At 35.5% G+C, this 20,195-nt stretch overlaps 1 protein-coding gene across 4 annotated transcripts in view; it reads left to right on the top strand.

The window, feature by feature from the left end:
- Positions 1-20,195, top strand: part of LOC149799029 (succinate--CoA ligase [ADP-forming] subunit beta, mitochondrial-like) — a 90,250-nt gene that overhangs the window by 34,210 nt on the left and 35,845 nt on the right. For all 4 annotated transcript variants that reach the window (XM_089957983.1, XM_089957985.1, XM_089957984.1 and 1 more), the window contains 4 exons: positions 2,919-3,030; positions 7,708-7,870; positions 9,874-10,044; positions 19,553-19,652. In XM_089957983.1, the coding sequence (XP_089814109.1) occupies positions 2,919-3,030; positions 7,708-7,870; positions 9,874-10,044; positions 19,553-19,652 (546 nt within the window). The remainder of the gene's footprint in view (positions 1-2,918; positions 3,031-7,707; positions 7,871-9,873; positions 10,045-19,552; positions 19,653-20,195) is intronic.

Below are 20,195 nucleotides of genomic sequence, written 5' to 3' on the forward strand. Positions count from 1 at the left end.
TTATCTTTGCCAAGCAAATTTCCACTTTTCATTTCCACAAGGAGTTTGTGAGGGTGAATCCCTTTAATACGTATAATTCCTTTTATATGAAATTTTATGAGGTACTTCAAAAATGTGCAGAATGATCATGCTATACAAATTTTTATTTAGTTTCAGCTATTTTTCTTGTGCTTGTTTTTTCTTCTTCATTTTGGACACCAATTGCTTAGAATGATCTCACTATCAACCAGTTCAGTTTTGCAGCTACAGGTAATAACATTTGACTGTATTTTTAAATACTATATGCTTGTTTGATTATACATAAATGTTAAATTTCCATGTGTTGTGTAATACAGCATTAAGCTATATGGTAGGTATAGGATCAATACTGTAGGTAAAGGATCTATATTGTAGATAAAGGATCTGTCTGGTCAGTAAATGATTTATGTGGTGGGTATCGGATTAATATTTAAGAATTTACAAATTTTCTAAAAGCCAGCTTGCCCGTGGGAAGTGGACTGGAAAATTGAGCTTGTCCCCAAAAAGGTCAGGTAGAAAATGGTTCCGATGGTTCCAAAATAGATGTTTAAGAAAGAAAGAGAGAGAATAATTTTAAACAATAACAGCTGCATTAGTTTAATTTTAATATTGTTTTCATACATAACAATATTCTTTATCCTTACAATTCAAGTTCAAATGATTTAATTATGCATCCAGTAGGAAAACAAGATAAATGTTAGTCTATCAATGAAATTGTCACAAAATTGTCAATGATTTCACTCTATCATGCTCTGTCCACTCACAATTCACAAGCCAACTTTTGAGATCAGGACCACTTATTTTGATCCATTTAATTGTATTGGTCTCCTGTTAACTACCACATGAACAACAGATCATAAACAGCATGTCTGTTTGTTACTTTGGTTCATCAGCCTTGAATGAAGTCCTGGTCATTAATCGTTAGTGATGAGTGCCTTTTGTTTCCAAACAAACCTATCACTGAAATCTCATACGTTATATTGTTAACAATTAATACCTTACTCACCTAAAGATGATGATATGCATCCAAACAGTACAGATTCAGCCAGCTAACAAACCACCACAGGCTAGGTGCAGGGACCTGAACATAGGCTGATCCCAGATACATATGAATATTACAATTAAAATGTAACTGATAAGTTAGAATATCAGTATTTATTCCTTATTTGTCAAAGCTGGCTTCAATTAATAAATATTCCCATTATCACACCTGTGCAAGAAAATGGTAGTGACCTTGACTACAGGATGGAAATATATATTGTGGCATTGGAGATGTAACACTAACACTCCCCAACTGAATGTCTTTTTGACTTGCCCATGGACAAGTGACTTGGAAACTTGAGCTTGTTCGAATCAGATTTGAGCTTGTCCTGGGATTCGAGCAAGATGATTTGTAAATCCCGTAATGTTGTAGGTAAAGGATCTATATGGTAGGTATAGGATCTATATGGTAGGTATAGGATCCATATGGTAGTGTATAGGATCTATATAGTTGGTATAGGATCTATATGGTTGGTATAGGATCTATATGGTAGGTATAGGATCTATATGGTGGTTATAATATCTCTTTTGTAGGTATAGGATCGATATGGTAGGTATAGGATCTACATGGTAGAAATAGGATCTACATGGTTGTTATAATATCTTTTTTGTAGGTATTGGATCAATATAGTAGGTAAAGGATCGATATGGTAGGTATAGGATCTATAGTGTAGGTAAAGGATCTATATGGTAGGTGTGTGTATGTGTGATTTGGATTTTTAATGTAGCTTTAACAATTTTTCAGTCATATCGCATGTACCATTTTTGTAAGTCTTTGGTACAACTCGGCTGGGGATCAAACCCACAACCTACCGCATCAGAGGCAGACACTCTAACCACTAGGCCACCAGAGCGGTCTCTATTTGGTTAGTAAGGGATCATGCATGGGTGCTCATTTCATCTAAGATTTATGAGATGACAGACTTTAAATAGTTATGTTTTCAAGAAGTTTTGAACAAAATATTGAAGTTACCTAACATAGTTCATATATTTTATAATAAGTGAGCACAAATGTAAGATTTTATTTATCACATTCAGGGTTTATTCATTATTCTAAAATGGAAAATTAAGGGGGGGGTGACTTGGCATTTGGAAAAGAGGAAACTTTGCCCCTCGAATTTAGAAAGGGCGGGGTGCCATAGCAGTTTAAAAAGGAAAATTTACCCTAACATTTAAAAAGGGGGGAAATTTGCCCTGTTATGTTAAAAGGAGGAAAATTTACCCTAATATTTAAAAAGGGGGGAAATTTGCCCTGGCATGTGAAAAGGAGGAAAATTTACCCTAACATTTAAAAAGGGGGGAAATTTGCCCTGGCATGTGAAAAGGAGGAAAATTTACCCTAACATTTAAAAAGGGGAAAATTTGCCCTGGCATATGAAAAAGAGGAAAATTTGCCCTAGCATTTACAAAGGGGGGAAATTTCCACAGCATTTAATAAAGGGGGAAATTTGCTATGGCATTTTTTTTTTTTTAAAAGGGTCAATTTTCAGAATTTGGTAGTGATTTAATGAAGAAATAAAGATATGGATTGAAAAATATGATGTGAAATTTTAGTGCATTCTTTTGAATTTTCACTGGGAATTTGTTTTAGAAATTAATATGAATCCTGCAGTTACTCTTCATAGAAAAGATTCTGCACATTACAAGATACCCAACCACTGTGTTCACTAAATTGCTGACAACATTTTGTGCTACAGATGATATAATTTTCTTAATATTAGGATATTTTGGACACTATTATACTTTGTATAATGTTATAATGTATTATGCATGTGTATATGTAATATTGGCAATATGTAATGGGTTTATAACATAACAAGTCATGTACATTTGATGAACCTATTTATTCCCTTTACCAGGTGATAAGTCTGGCATACAGGATGTGGTGTTGAAGGCCCAGGTCCTTGCTGGGGGGAGAGGAAAGGGAACTTTCGAAAGTGGTCTAAAGGGAGGTGTCAAAATCTGTTTCTCGTAAGAGTCATTTATTTCTCATCTTGTAATTATGCACAGTCTTTATGTTTTGGTCATGACCTGGATAAAGTCGGACACAGAAATCTATCTAATTTAAGCAGACATAGAGTGACCATTTCAAATTTTGCCTAGCCCTAATACATGTAATTTGGTTGCCCTAATACATGTAATTTAGTTGCCCTAATGCATGTAATTTTGGTTTCCCTAATACATGTGATTTTGGTTATGTTGGATATTGAGAGCGGAAATCAGTTGAAATGGGGAATTAATGGAAGAATACAAGAACTGGAGATGTTAGTTAATGCAAATTAAAAAGTGATTTTGAAGAACATAATATTATTTCTAATTGCATACCCCGCTTGGTCCGACAGAACATTCAAGACTTCCAGTCTTCAAATTCACTGATATAGGGTCATTATCTTTATTTTGTTCACGTTTGCTTTCACACTTGTGCTCATAGTTACGGATACATGCACCTCATAAAGATACATAAATATATAAAGGGTATACAGAGGTTTCATTATGAAATCTTTCGTAATGTATCTGTCATCAGAAGGATTCATAATATGTTAAGGGTCTGCAGAGATTTAAATATGAAATCTATGGTAATGTATCTGTCATCATCACATCTATAATGCATCATACAAAATCAATTTATATACAGCAGCTTAAAGGTCAGAATGTTTGCTTTCATTGTTATTTCCTTACCATGACCATAATCTTTATAATACTTAAAAGCATTGGATGACAGATAGCTTGAGACATTACCATTTTAAACACAAGGATTTGCAGACCTGCCAACTCCCACGATTTTGGCATAAATTTCATGGCTCTCGATAAATTCATAAATTAAATCATGAATCAAATTAATTTTTTCCTGTTACGTGTTAGTTAAAATAGCAGCAGTGGTCACTGATACCCATAATGGTCCTGTATTGCTAGTTGCGATGTTAGTGTTAGAACTATATCAAATCATTACAGTTTGCCCTGTAGCAAGCATTGTAAAGTATGTAATCTATATATAGAACAGAATTTTTACAAATACTTCTGAGGAAAGTCTGGGTCCAACTGTTTTTTTTTTTTATGGCACATGTACGTACTTGTAGCAACTGTATTTTTTATAAACAAACACCAAATGAAGACAGCTTTTCAAGTGTAGGAATTTTTCAGACATTGAAAGATTAGCATGTATCATAATTTGCCTGAGTTTATATTTTTCCGTACATGCGCCGACCACAACTAATTATTAATTGTTCAACATTTCATCTTAATGGGTTAATACCATTTTGTAATTAGGCTACACAATGGTAAAATGTTTTCACCTCCATGGATAAATATATGTATTCCACAAAAAGTGAAATATAGATTGGAGTGCACCAGAAATTGGCCTTGCATTCAGCCATCGAACATTGATGTACATTATGCTTTTCTTACAGTAGTATGCCACGAATTTTAGAATTGGGAATGTGCACAGAGGCTTATATCGTTGCTTACAATTTACCTGTCATAATATTATATAGTACATGTATGATAGCTAAATTGTAAGCAACGATATGAGCCCAGTGGGTATGTCGCAGAATGATGTGAAAAAGCACCCATCTTCCAAAATGCACATAGATATTGGAAAATGAAGAGCACACAGCAGATTTCAGCTCTGGTACATAAACCACCTACTCAAGTCCTGCAAGTCACAAATGCTGAAGCCATGTTTGTGAGTTTTCTTGTTGAACATAACTTGCCTTTCTCAGTTGGAGATCAGTAACAGTGACAGTGAAAGAGTATTTCCTATTGTAAGGGAAAAAAAGACAAACTTTAGTGCCTCCTTAGGTGCTGAAAATTTGCAACAATTTTAGTCACCAAGATTAAACAGCTGGCAAGAAGCCTGAACTGTTTTGAAAACAAATTTACCATAGCCCAATTTAGAAAGTTCGAGTCTGCCACAGCATCATATCATGACAAAATAGCATGAAGTTTGCGTATGTCAGTAAATTTGGCAGCAAATAAATTTGTACTTGTAATCATTGTAAATAATATGTTTTATTTTTATTTTGGGATTTTCATATAATGCAGTACTAACCAACAAGGTAGAAGGAGCTAGTGTCATGGTATAAGTTTTCACTAATTGTGTTCAAAATTCACAAATTTTTATCCCTCTTTTCACTAATTGCGAGTCTGGAGGGTTAGCAGCTCCAGATTTGGGTAATAGTTGGTGAGATTATGAGAAGGAAGGACTTCTGTGTGCATACATGTATAAATATGACTTAATTCACACATAGGTCCTGATTCACCCTCACCATAAACTTCCCATATGACCCATATCTCGTTGACTTTTTTATATGCTAAGGATTGTCCACATACCCTACTTATATTCACTTGTTGGGGCTGTCCTCTTAAACCTATTTTAGTCATGGCCTCAATAATGAACTCGCTGTATGTAATAAAATCTTATAAGACAGAAAACCTCACAAAACCGTTCCATTTTTCTTGTGACAAATTTTTCCTGTTTTAATATAAATTTTAAAAAATTAGTAACTGAAACCTCTCTACTCCAGAAATGAAACAATCTTTTGATTCCAAGTTTCAGTTTTGCACTGAAATGAATCCCATAAACTGAAACTTTTCTAACAGATGTGAATTTTCATGTTGACCTATAGTCCTGAACTTGCCTAGGGCCTTGTATGAAGTAAAACAAAACTGGGTGCAATCACTTTCACATGTTATGGCAAGGATAAACAGTAGTCTAAGTCATTTGTCTTTTCATCTGGGTAAGGTAATAGCTTTCATAGTTAGTTGTTTGTCATATAGTACAAGGTGGTTTTGCAAATCAGAGGAGATTTATGTTTAATTGCAGTCATTTGTGTTGCTGTGCACCTAAATGATCTTCATTCAGTGGACATTTGAACTTGAAACCAGGCACATACCCACATCTTTGACATTAGTTCCGACAAATACCAGAAAAAACATCTATTATGCAGTGATGTGTCCTCCTATTTACCAGATAGAATCATTTTATTAAATCATCTAAATTTGCATAAAAGTTCAAGTGCATGTGTATCAGTAGAAACAATGTCATTAATATTAATACATCATAAAGTAGGCACTAATCAGTATAACATATATACTTGCATATAAGCCCATTAGCTTATAAGCTGACTGCCCCCCCCCAAAAAAAAACAAAAAAATGAATAACTATTAGGTAAAACATTAAAAAGTGTATGATCCATGCATAAGCTGACCGATAAGTTCAGCCATATTGAAAATCTTGACCTTGCTACTCCATCTGAATGAATGGTCATACTCACTTTGGGCTTTCTGTATGGGAGGTCGTTTGGGTTCAGATTAGTCATTGCAATCTCGTCTTGGACAAACTAATAATATATACCAGTAGTCAACAAGAAAACATTAAAAAAAATTAAAGTCCCTGTCCTGCAGATAAGCTGAATTTACTTTTATTTTTCCTAAATAATTGGCTTATATGCGAGTATATACAGTATGTTGTAAGTTAGGAACATAACTGTCTCATTTTAGGTGAAATTTGATAACTTAGTAAACTGAAAACCCCACAATGCCAAAACTTGTACTTGGTTCCATTGGTTTTCAATTTTCAGAGGGTTTCATTGTATATTCCTGCTCTTCTTTATACCTGATGATCCGTTTCCCTGCTTGAATAGTACAATCTGAGTAGATGAAAGAAACAGCCTCACTCCTCTGTATAGCATATTGTCACTGCTATAGCAATACGTAGCTGGTTCTAAAGGAAAATTGTTCATCTAACCTTCAGTATGGCACCATACTAGCAATCTCAAACATGTGGGGTCATTTAGTTTACATATCTGTATCTCACAGTAAGTTGGGTTATCATTTAATATTACAGTTCAGTATCTCACAGTGAGTTGGGTTATCATTTAGTTTTATAAATCCATATCACACAATTAGTTATTATTTTGTTGGTTTATCATTTAGTTTTACAAATCAGTATGTCACAGTGAGTTGGGTTATCATTTAATATTGCAAATCGATATCTCACTGAGTTGGGTTATCATTTAGTTTTATAAATCCATATCACACAATTAGTTGAGTTATCATTTTTTTTTGGTTTATCATTTAGTTTTACAAATCAGTATATCACAGTGAGTTGTGTTATCATTTAATATTGCAGATGAATATCTCACAGTGAGTTGGGTTATCATTTAGTTTTGCAAATCCACACACAATTAGTTGGATTACCATTTTGTTTTACAAATGCGTATCGCACAGTGCATTGGGTTATTTTATTTTACAGATCCAAATCTCACCATGGATTGGTTTATCATTTAGTTTATCATTTTGTTTTCCAAATCAGTATGTCACAATGAGTTGAGTTATCACTTAGTTTTAGAATTCCATGTCACACATTGAGTTTGGTTATCATTTAGTTTTCTAAATCTGTATCACCAAGCTGGTTATCATTTAGTTTTATAGGTCCATATCTCACAGTGAATTGGGTTATCATTTTGTTTTACAAATCCATACTTCAATGGGTTGGGTTAAAACTTGTAGTTATTTTTTGTTTGATGATGATTTAAAGTTGGCATTTTATCTTTGGAAACATAACCATCCATAATGAACGTAAAACATTCTAACTTTTCATGCAGTTCACAGTAAGTTTTGTTTTTATGTTGTTTTCCTTTTTTTCAGACCTGAAGAAGCTCACTCATTAGCAGAGAAAATGATTGGTCACAAACTGTTCACAAAACAGACCGGCTCTCAAGGCAGAATTTGCCAGAATATCATGATTGTAGAGCGACTGTACAGTCGCAGGGAGTTCTATTTTGCCATTGCAAATGAACGATCATTTAAGGTATGTGGATTTAGAAATGTTTCATTGTACAGTTATTATATATTCCCAGAATAGAAATATAAATTTTTTATAAAAATGGCTTTGAACTTTTTGGCATGTTGGGTTAAACAAGGATTTTCTTGACTCTAATATGTCTCCCATTTATCGGCATCATTCCATTAGGGTGGACTACACTAAAATAATGTACATCACTCTTTTACCCCCCCAAAATATTCGACTGGATCACAGTTATAGAATACTAGAGTAAAATGGGGGTGTCCTGTTTCCATCAGTGCTGTTGATATCAGCAGGTATTATTCAGCCAGGATCAATGATAATCATTTGGATGAAAGTCGGGCTCCTAATTTAAGGGTAGGTTTCATACCACCTTGATCAGCTGACTTCAGTTGTTTCAGCATGTCTTTTGCACTTAGCTGTCATTTGCCTCAGCATAACATAGCTAATAGTGTGTAGAAAGTGTCATTAAAAATCAAGCAGTCAGTCTTCAAATAGTTGCATAATTTCATTTCTGATTAACACAGACCTAACAGTTTGTGTATCATTTAACTGTGATGGTAGTTAATGATTCTTCTGTGTGATATTGATAGCTGTTAGATCAGTGTGGTGTACCTTGTTTGAAATGTGATATTGATAGCTGTTAGATCAGTGTGGTGTACCTTGTTTGAAATGTGATATTGATAGCTGTTAGATCAGTGTGATGTACCTTTTTTGAAATGTGATATTGATAGCTGTTAGATCAGTGTGGTGTACCTTGTTTGAAATGTGATATTGATAGCTGTTAGATCAGTGTGGTGTACTTTGTTTGAAATGTGATATTGATAGCTGTTAGATCAGTGTGGTGTACCTTGTTTGAAATGTGATATTGATAGCTGTTAGATCAGTGTGGTGTACCTTGTTTGAAATGTGATATTGATAGCTGTTAGATCAGTGTGGTGTACCTTGTTTGAAATGTGATATTGATAGCTGTTAGATCAGTGTGGTGTACCTTGTTTGAAATGTGATATTGATAGCTGTTAGATCAGTGTGGTGTACCTTGTTTGAAATGTGATATTGATAGCTGTTAGATCAGTGTGATGTACCTTGTTTGAAATGTGATATTGATAGCTGTTAGATCAGTGTGGTGTACCTTGTTTGAAATGTGATATTGATAGCTGTTAGATCAGTGTGATGTACCTTTTTTGAAATGTGATATTGATAGCTGTTAAATCAGTGTGGTGTACCTTGTTTGAAATGTGATATTGATAGCTGTTAGATCAGTGTGATGTACCTTTTTTGAAATGTGATATTGATAGCTGTTAGATCAGTGTGGTGTACCTTGTTTGAAATGTGATATTGATAGCTGTTAGATCAGTGTGGTGTACCTTGTTTGAAATGTGATATTGATAGCTGTTAGATCAGTGTGATGTACCTTTTTTGAAATGTGATATTGATAGCTGTTAGATCAGTGTTATGTACCTTGTTTGAAATGTGATATTGATAGCTGTTAGATCAGTGTGGTGTACCTTGTTTGAAATGTGATATTGATAGCTGTTAGATCAGTGTGGTGTACCTTGTTTGAAATGTGATATTGATAGCTGTTAGATCAGTGTGGTGTACCTTGTTTGAAATGTGATATTGATAGCTGTTAGATCAGTGTGGTGTACTTTGTTTGAAATGTGATATTGATAGCTGTTAGATCAGTGTGGTGTACCTTGTTTGAAATGTGATATTGATAGCTGTTAGATCAGTGTGATGTACCTTTTTTGAAATGTATTATTGATAACTGTTAGATCAGTGTGGTGTACCATTTTTTATAATGTGATGTTGGCAGCTGTTCCATCCCAATGTGGTGGTGTTTTTGCAGTGTGATGTTTTGAATACAATGTGACTAGTAGGCATTACACAAGAGTATGAAGACCATTTTAATAGTCTTAGTAAAAACCGATTTATCGGTTTCATATTAAATTTTCACTCATGTAAGAGCCAACATTAAGCCATTCTTACAAAGATTTGTCTGAAATCAGGGACCAGTAATGGTTGGCAGTTCCCAGGGAGGGATGAACATAGAGGAGGTGGCGAGAGACAACCCCACTGCCATAATTAAGGAGCCAGTTGATATTATAACAGGAATAAGCAGAAATCAAGCAGTAAACATGGCAGCCAAGATGGGCTTCAACCCCATCTGCATTGATCAGGTTAGTAAACTACACCATTACAAACTATTTATGCTTTTGATTTCTCCACAATATATTTATCTCTAGTGCCACAAATAAACAGCCATGCAGTTATGCCATGTAATAGATTGTATACAAAAATGGCCCAAGTTATGCCACATAACACATTCCATATAAAAAGAGGTCTTGCTTGAAATGTTCTTAAAGAAGATTTTGTAGATAAGCATTACATTGAAGTCTGTAGTTGATCCTCATGCATGGAATTAATTAGCAGCAGGTAGTTGTAACAACGCATTTTCAACTGTAATAAAATCTTTTAAATGATGCATCGTCTCTCCATATTGCATTTCTGAAAATAAATGTGAGCACAGCTAAGCTCATTTGTTGGTGAACATCTTAACAGTGATTGTCACTTTGTGATTAAGCAACTCTTCTGTTGCAGTTTTTTTCTGATGTCTGGAAGGAGTTATGAATCATTTCCTTTGTAATTAAGTCCTAAAACATGGATAAGATTTTTAGATGATAGTATGCAGTGGTGCCCTCTTATTTGTGGTGGCCCTCTTATTTTTAACACAGTGTGACTGTTATGCTTTAAACCTGAGTATGAAGACCATTTATAACACAGTCTTTGTAAAACCTATCTGTTTGTTTCATATTAAATTTTCACTCATGTAAGAGCCAACATATAAAATCATTCTTATAAAGCTTTGTCTGCAATCAGTGCCCAGTAATGGCTTGCATTTCTCATCGAGGGATGAATTAGTGGCCACCCACTCCTGAAATACCTTGGCACCATCAAGCAAAAATATTAATAGTATTAATAAACACATTATGCAGTGAATTGTAAGCTCCACATACCTGTTTGGCTAATTTCATAAGTTCATAAAATTGTAAATTGTGCTTACATTCTAATTTTCTCATCCATTTCATCTTAAATGTCAAATTTTATCCTTTTTCTTCATTCGGTTTACCATGAACAAAACCATTCAAAGTACCATGCTGATGTTTGGCCATTTTGTTGACCTGTCACTGCTGTACAATCAACATTATCCTGCATTACCTCTCAGTAGAAAAGAATATCTGTTATTTCTTCCCATCTCTCAGTAAAGTTGATAAAGTGTTTGTTTTTGATGGTACTTACCACATGTTGGTATCGTTATTTGTTATTTTATATTAGTATTTGTCTTAATTATTTTCGCCGTTTTTTATCTTTGTTTTTATTTTTTATTTTATGTTGTGATACGGAATTGTTGCTGCATATTGCTACTTGTTATATTCTTGCACATTGCCTATAATTTTTGTATTTAGTAATGACTTGTTATGTATGAAAACATATGGGTTACTTTTTTCTCATTCATGTCATTTGAGTTAAACATGAAGATGAAATGTCCAAAGTGAAAGAGATTTAAAGTTTACAGGAATACACATCATAATGCCTTACCTGCACTAAATGTTCGTTTGCTTGACTGTGTAGAGTCTGTGAAGTGGTTAGATCATTAATTTCCCCTGTCTCTCTTTAATCTTTAAGTTCTTGCACAGAACATGAGAGGGACATCCATAGCCTTCACCTGAAGATGCCATCAGTAGTGAGTGGGTGAATTGCCATAATGGTCACCCTCCCAGCCATCAGTAATGATGTGTAGCCAACCTGAATTGAAGGACTAGTGTGCTGAAAAGCTGCTATTGCCACACTCTTCCCGATGCTGATAGATTTGCAGATGTGGAGACTTGTGCAAAAAACAATGATGTAAATGCTATCCTTGGCAATTTCTGTCCCTCTTTTCATCACATATATCGAATAGTGGCCTGAAGTTGATGACAGAGTGTTCTTCTAATCTGTGGCAGCTCAGTGAGCACAAGCCCCCACCACCCCCCAAAATGTCTGGGGTTTTTATTAACCTCAGTGACCAAATCTTTTATGCCTTAATGCCAACATTCCTGCTATAAACTAGCATGTCTTGTCACCTGTCCAGCTCTTCTATCATGATTAGTGAAAAGAGGTCCAATGCCTTGGCAATTCACATTGTATATCTTGACTAGTGAAAAGAGGTCCACTGCCATGGCAATTTACACTGGTATATCTTGACTAGTGAAAAGACGTCCACTGCCTTGGCAATTCACACTGTATATCTTGACTAGTGTAAATCAGTCCAATGCCTTGGCAATTCATACTGTATATCTTGACTAGTGAAAAGAGGTCCACTGCCTTGGCAATTCACACTGTATAGCAGCTTGATTGTATGCAGAGTCTTGCAGACCTTGGTCAAATTGGTCCATCCATTTCACTACCCATTCCATGTGGCCTGCCACTTAGCAGACCATCCAGCAGGTTTATGAGCCAACCCTCTAGCTGCCGATCCAGCACACTTTCCAGCCATCAACACCAAAAAGACATCAAGTGTCAGAGTCAGTCAAGATTAAAGAGATTTACAGTCATCTTGCAGACAAGTTCTGGAAATTTTGAAAGTGTTCCTTTTGGAAAGCCACTTTCCAGTGTCATTCCATATCCTGCTGGTACAGCACTCTGAAGGACACATAGTACCGTCTTGCCAAGCTTGAATATAAATGTTCCTGTGGTCAACGTATTAACCTGGCTGTTGGATCCATAGGTTTTCTACTCCATCTTCAGATAGAGGTTGGAGAAGTTCATTTATTTAGAAATAAAGGCTTTGGTAAATAATTTCATTTCTTGGAAGGATCAGCTCGGTAGAAAAAAATGTTGCCGTTACTTCCAGCAGATCTGTGGCAGTTATCTACCTCATCAGATGGTGGGGGACAAAATCATCCATCCTGTGTGTTCTAGTCTGGAACTTGCTGTACAAATGTTCATTTGTGGGGAGAAGTTAGAAAGCCCTTATTCATAAAAGTTAAAAGTGGAAAGTGGTGGGTTTTCAAGGACTGGTGCAGACCAACATTGTCCCATTGAGTGTCTTCATACAACAGTTTGCCGACTTTAAGCTAGGATTCAGCCTTGCAGAATTAGCACAAAATACACACGAAGTCCCACAATAAAAGATCGAATATGCTGAAAGTGGTGCACATATATTAAGGCATGCTTCCACATTTTATGTGGGAGCCCCAGGTGGCCATGTGATCCAAGGCACATGCCTTTGCAGGTCACCAACATCTCACCAGTTACATGTGTTAGAATGTTAGGCTCAGCCAGCATGTGAATGTCAGCCAGCTTGCCAGTAGCATCCTGTGAGTTTATGGTTCTTACAAGGATTTTTTGTCCACAAAGTGTAGCCTATCATGTTTTAGAAAATGGCATTAAACCAGACATTTAATGTGATGGAGATATGTTAGTTACCATTAGCTGTCTGACATAATGTTTATAGGAAAATGAAGAAAATTCATCGTATTATTGGTTGTACTTGCCATTATGCATGGACATGTATATTTTGTCCCCTTCTCCTAATCTCATATTTGGTAAAGCTTGGGATCATCTGGAAATAATCCTATATTCATTATATCCCATAATATTTCCTGGTGGAGAGTTTAAGAGTAAGATCAGGGATGCGGTGTAGTTACAGTAGTCTTGATGAAAAAATATAAAATAAATTCAACTGACATATTGAGATGAATTTAACTCTTGTTTAATTAACAATTTTAGGGGGACCCTGAGTGGTCTAAAGCGCTCACTGTTCCGGATCACTGCCATCTCACCTCTGTCTGCGTGAGTTCGAGTCCAAGGCTCGGCTAGCGTGGGTACGTGGGAAAGCCTGCCAGTAGCTTCTTGTGTGTCAGTGGTTCTTTCCTGGGTTTTCCAGGGTTCTTCCTCCACCAGTTATACTGGCCGCCATGTATAGCCTATCTTGTGCTGAAAAATGGCGTTAAACCCTAGAACAATAACAAAAATTTTAGCTCAAAGAAATTTTTTTAATCTTGGCAGTTATTGTTAGCACATGATTCCAGTTACATGATGTATGATACAATTAATAAACTCTGCAAAGTTTTGCTGAAAGGTTGATTTAGAATGACAGAGAACTGTTTTCTTGACACCAGTACCACCCTTATGAAGGTGATATGAAATGACAGATAACTGATTTCTTTACCACAGTGTCACTCTCATGAAGGTGAAAAGAAATGACAGAAACTGATTTCCTTATCACAGTGTCACCCTCCTGAAGGTGATATGAAATGACAGATAACTGATTTATTTACCACAGTGTCACCCTCTTGAAGGTGAAATGAAATGACAGATAACTGATTTCTTTACCACATTGTCACCCTCATGAAGGTGATATGAAATGATTGATAATTGATTTCTTTACCATAGTGTCACCCTCATGAAGGTAATAAATGACAGATAACTGATTTCTTTACCACAGTGTTACCCTCATGAAGGTGATACGAAATGACAGATAACTGATTTCTTTACCACAGTATCTCCCTTATGAAGGTGTTATGAAATGACAGATAACTGATTTCTTTACCACAGTATCTCCCTTATGAAGGTGTTATGAAATGACAGATAACTGATTTCTTTACCACAGTGTCACCCTCATGAAGGTGTTTTGAAATGACAGATAACTGATTTCTTTACCACAGTACCACCCTTATGAAGGTGTTATGAAATGACAGATAACTGATTTCTTTACCACAGTATCTCCCTTATGAAGGTGTTATGAAATGACAGATAACTGATTTCTTTACCAGTGTCACCCTCATGAAGGTGATATGAAATGCTTGATAACTGATTTCTTTACCACAGTACCACCCTTATGAAGGTGCTATGAAATGACAGATAACTGATTTCTTTACCACAATATCTCCCTTATGAAGGTGTTATGAAATGACAGATAACTGATTTCTTTACTACAGTGTCTCCCTCATGAAGGTGTTATGAAATAACAGATAACTGATTTCTTTACCACAGTGTTACTCTCATGAAGGTGTTATGAAATGACAGATAACTGATTACTTTACTAGTGTCACCCTCATGAAGGTGTTATGAAATGACAGATAACTGATTACTTTACTAGTGTCACCCTCATGAAGGTGATATGAAATGACAGATAACTGATTTCTTTACCACAGTGTTACCCTCATGAAGGTGATATGAGATGACAGATAACTGATTACTTTACTAGTGTCACCCTCATGAAGGTGTTTTGAAATGACAGATAACTGATTTCTTTACCACAGTGTCACCCTCATGAAGGTGATATGAAATGATTGATAACTGATTTCTTTACCACAGTACCACCCTTATGAAGGTGTTATGAATTGACAGATAACTGATTTCTTTACCACAATATCTCCCTTATGAAGGTGTTATGAAATAACAGATAACTGATTTCTTTACCACAGTGTCACCTCATGAAGGTGTTATGAAATGATTGATAACTGATTTCTTTACCACAGTGTCACCCTCATGAAGGTGATATGAAATGATTGATAACTGATTTCTTTACCACAGTGTCACCCTTATGAAGGCAATATGAAATGACAGGTAACTGATTTCTTTACCACAGTGTCACCTCATGATGGTGATATGAAATGGCAGATAACTGATTTCTTTACCACAGTGTTACCCTTATGAAGGTGTTATGAAATGACAGATAACTGATTTCTTTACAACAGTGTTACCCTCATGAAGGTGTTTTGAAATGAGAGATAACTGATTTCTTTACCACAGTGTCACCCTCATGAAGATATTTTGAAATGACAGATAACTGATTTCTTTACCACAGTGTCACCCTCATGAAGGTGATATGAAATGACAGATAACTGATTACTAGTGTCACCCTCATTAAGGTGTTATGAAATGACAGATAACTGATTTCTTTAATACATTGTCACCCTCATGAAGGTGATATGAAATGACAACTGATTTCTTTACCACAGTGTCTCCCTCATGAAGGTGTTATGAAATGACAGATAACTGATTTCTTTACCACAGTATCACCCTCATGAAGGTGTTATGAAATGGCAGATAACTGATTTCTTTACCACAGTGTCACCCTCATGAAGGTGATATGAAATGACAGATAACTTATTTCTTTACCACAGTGTCTCTCTCATGAAGGTGATATGAAATGACAGATAACTGATTTCTTTACCACAGTGTCACCTGTCACCCTCATGAAGGTGTTATGAAATGACAGATAACTGATTTCTTTACATCATTAGGTGATCACAGTTACTGCAGACATGTTGATCTAGTTGATATGCTTGTAACTCAAAAATACCTAGACATAGTCAAACAGAATGTGAAATTTTCAACAAAGAATTTGATTACACAATGTAGGAGAACAAGATTAAGGAAGATGAAATTTTTCTAAGACAGATGACTATTGATGAAGGGCATAAAATTGTAGACTTCGACTTCTTACAAACTGTTACAGTGTGGCTGGACACATCAGAATGGATGGTTATTTATAAAGCATTATATTTTCATGCATCATCGCTGTGGGTATATCGGTCACTATAAGGATCTTTCAGACCTGCTGGCCAGTTTTAACTTGAATGGATTTCAGTTTTACGGATTATTTGTTGAATGGAATCTTGTATGGGTTTTGACATATCTCAACTTGATTGATTCAAGCCATTTACCTTAACCTCACAGAAGGTTCTATCATATAAAACATGTTTTCAGATAAACCTAATTTTAGCATACTGGGTGAGCAAGTTGCATGCCCTTTCATCAATGAACCCATACTGTCTTTAGTTTGGATTAGATGGTTCCATAGTCTGAATAACATAACCTAGTTTCATAGTTTATAATAGGTTGCTATCAGCAGGCAACCGAGGGGTAGTGATTGACTCCCACTCACATGCACTTCTTGAAGCAGTCATCTTGCCTGACAAAAGGCTGGGAAAGAAGATGTTACCCTTTAAGCCTTAGTATCTTGTGTGAATTTCGTATAGCTCTGTATACTCTGAGATACCAAAATATCAGATACATCTCATGAAGATTTGAGATTAAAATGATCTTGCAAGTCTCCTGTATTAATGCAGTGTTTTGATCCAAGATATGCAATATACATTGGGACACGATAAAATCATATTTGTTTCCTGTCCCAGAACTTATGGTAAAACTTTTTTCACCTCGGTCATATGTCCCAAGACTTAAGGAATTAAATAAATTTATGTTGAGTTTGCACTGCCCCCCTCTGCACATTGAAATAGAATAGATAAACAAAATGCTTATCTGATAATAAAATGAAAGAAACTAACTTTGTATTGTTATCATTTATTCTTCTTTTTTTTTCCATCATGAGCATTAAAGAATAAAATATATCCATAATACAGTATATGTAGCATAGGCATCCATACTGTAGCATGTATAGCTTATGTCCGATAACACTCGACACATTGTTCACTGATGTGAACATTGTGAAACAAATCATGTTTGGTTGTACACAAAGGTTTGAATATGTGATCCAACTGAAAATTCGATCCAACAAAATCACAAACAAGATGGAAATAATCGACTGATTTGAAGACATCTGCCATTAATGCACGACATAGTGTTAGGTGCAAAATAACCAAGATTAATTTATATCCATGTCAACTATATGATAGTATCTCGCAAAATAAAAATCATTATTTGAAAATACATTCACTTAGTGCAAGTGACAATCTGGGTAAGAAAAAGTACTATTAAAGCAAGTTATTGCTGTGTATACCATTTACCTGCAGGCATCAGTACCTGTTTGTATTAATTATAACTACAGATGCCAATCAAATATAAGCCTGGGTGGTGAATAAACACATTACTATTCAGACTTAAGGTACCTCCTTACTAGTATGAGCATCCTTATTGTTGTATTGCTACATACACTGGTAAACATTTATCTGTTAGGCAGCCACATAACTGTTTTCAGGGGAAGTAATGGGTAGGAGTTTCTTCCCCATTTAATATTATACACAATGCTCCTCCTCTTATAAGGCTACCCCTTCTACAGCAGGAATGTGCCCTGGTAAGAGGGTTGGTCTTTCTAGAGGGAATCACAGATTTGAGTAGTATTTTCATATTGAGTATGAAAGGCATAACTCATTTTTAAATGTGTAATAGTTTCTTTTAAAAATAACAGGAATGTTGTAAGGTTATGGACCTTATATGATAAAATGTACTGTGTTATTTCAACTAATTATGAATAATCATCAATCATGATAAACCATCTTTTGGGTAAAATGTGGTCACAGTCATCTAGCCGTAACTATACATGTTCAACAACTCTGTTTTCCCACGCAATGCAGTTGAATGTACATTGATGATTTTTTATCTGGATCTATCTGACAAAAAATTTCTCAGTAGTGATCAAATGACTCACTCTCTTTCCAGTTACTTGAATTGCTTTCAGTGTTCATTACAAACTGAGAATGTCTGATGACATTTGGCATGTTTTGCAAGAACTTATAACCTCTTCATTAAATTTGTAGTTATTGAACAAGATGCTTTGTGTTGACAAAGAAATTGATCTTGTCACATGACTGAGCTTTTTTCTTTTTCTGGCATCCTTTCAAGTACATTTTGTAACCAATGAGAGGGAAGTCGCAATGGCTAACATAACATTTTAGTATCTAGAAACCAGATGTCATGCTGACTTAATCTGAGCAATACTGTGCTTGTCAGCACTTAGCTTTTGTCATCTTCATAATGTTGGTGCTATGTGATTCGGGCTGTATTGAGTGGTGACCACTAGTCAGGGCCACTGGTCAGGGCCACTGTTCAAGAGGGGGACCACTGTCTATGAGAAAGACATTTTTGTCTTTTGGGGATGGCTGGATTTAAGACTCAATGGAGTTTTTATCTCAACATTAATGTGATCAGGTAAGTATTTTTGAAGAAAAATAATCTACTAATATCAAATTTCTTTCATGCATTTATATTGGTCAATAATCAATGGGTATAGACATATGTTTGACTGACAGTTGACATTAAATCAATTTGTAAGGAGGAACAAGATTTTGCCAAGTTTCTGCTAATAAATTTTGAGCATTAAAGAAGCATTGCCCTTTCCATATTATTTTTCTCACATCTTGAAGTGAACATATTCAGGAAACAACATGGTTAATCATCAGTACATGTTAAGTGATTCAAATGCAGTGCATTCTCCAGATATTGTTACTTTATTAGAAGAGCACTCAATATTTAGTTTGCAGCAATAAAGGTTTTGTTCAAAACTAGCTCTTATTTCATGTAATATTTAAACTTGTCCTTTTAGTGGTAAAGTTGTTTGAAATATTGCAGATGTATATGGTGTGATTAGCATGATGTTACCAATGTGCCTTCAGGTACACTTATGCGGGATAGATTTATTGCAGATGTATATGGTGTGATAAGCATGACGTGCCTTCAAGTACACACGTGGAATAGATTTATTGCAGATGGCCTTCTCACACTGGCAAATTGTGTTACGAAGTTTTCAGGAAAAAAGAAAAATAGTGTTACACAGAATCCATGTCTTTCGGGTACAGTACCCCATTTTGATAATTCTTTCTTAATGTATCATGCAGTTTGCATCACACTTTTGTAACAGTAAAAGTAAAATAATAACACTGTTTATCTTTAATGCAGGCAGCTGACACATTCATAAAGCTGTACAATGACATCTTCCTGAAGTATGATGCCACCTTGGTGGAAATAAACCCTATGGCAGAGGATAGCAGCGGAAAAGGTATCAGAATGTGAAAGATTGTTTTTTCAGTACCACCATGACAGAGATTGGGCATATAGTGAATATATAGTGTCCCTCTATCTGACCTTGCAATCTGTCGCACAATATTTTCCCTTTTCTGACCATCAGTTTGCCCATTTATCTGACCATCAATCTGTCACACTGGTTTCCCTTTTCAATTACTCCATTTATTTGACTATCAACCTCTCAAAGATTAGTTACCCTTTGCATTTGGATCAATTTTCAGGCACTGTGGTTTGGCATCTCTGTTCCAATGCATCAATTCAACTTAACTTCCTTTGGTTGGCATGAATTGGAGGTGCAATACACTTAATTCCATTTACTCGCCCTTTTCAAATACTGCCTGAGTTACAAGTTCCAAGACTTGTACAGGAAACCAGGAAGCAGTCACCACTTGCTTCTGGACAATTTCTGTCTCTTAGTTCCCATTTTAGGGCAGCCCAGTGGGCACAAGTCCCCAATGAATCCAAGTGTGACCCTCAGACCCATTTGTCTGGGCACATGAGCTTTGTTGCCAACCTT

Source organism: Sinohyriopsis cumingii, chromosome 5, assembly GCF_028554795.1.
Source record: "Sinohyriopsis cumingii isolate HCF-2022 chromosome 5, ASM2855479v2, whole genome shotgun sequence".
NCBI lineage: Eukaryota > Metazoa > Mollusca > Bivalvia > Unionida > Unionidae > Sinohyriopsis > Sinohyriopsis cumingii.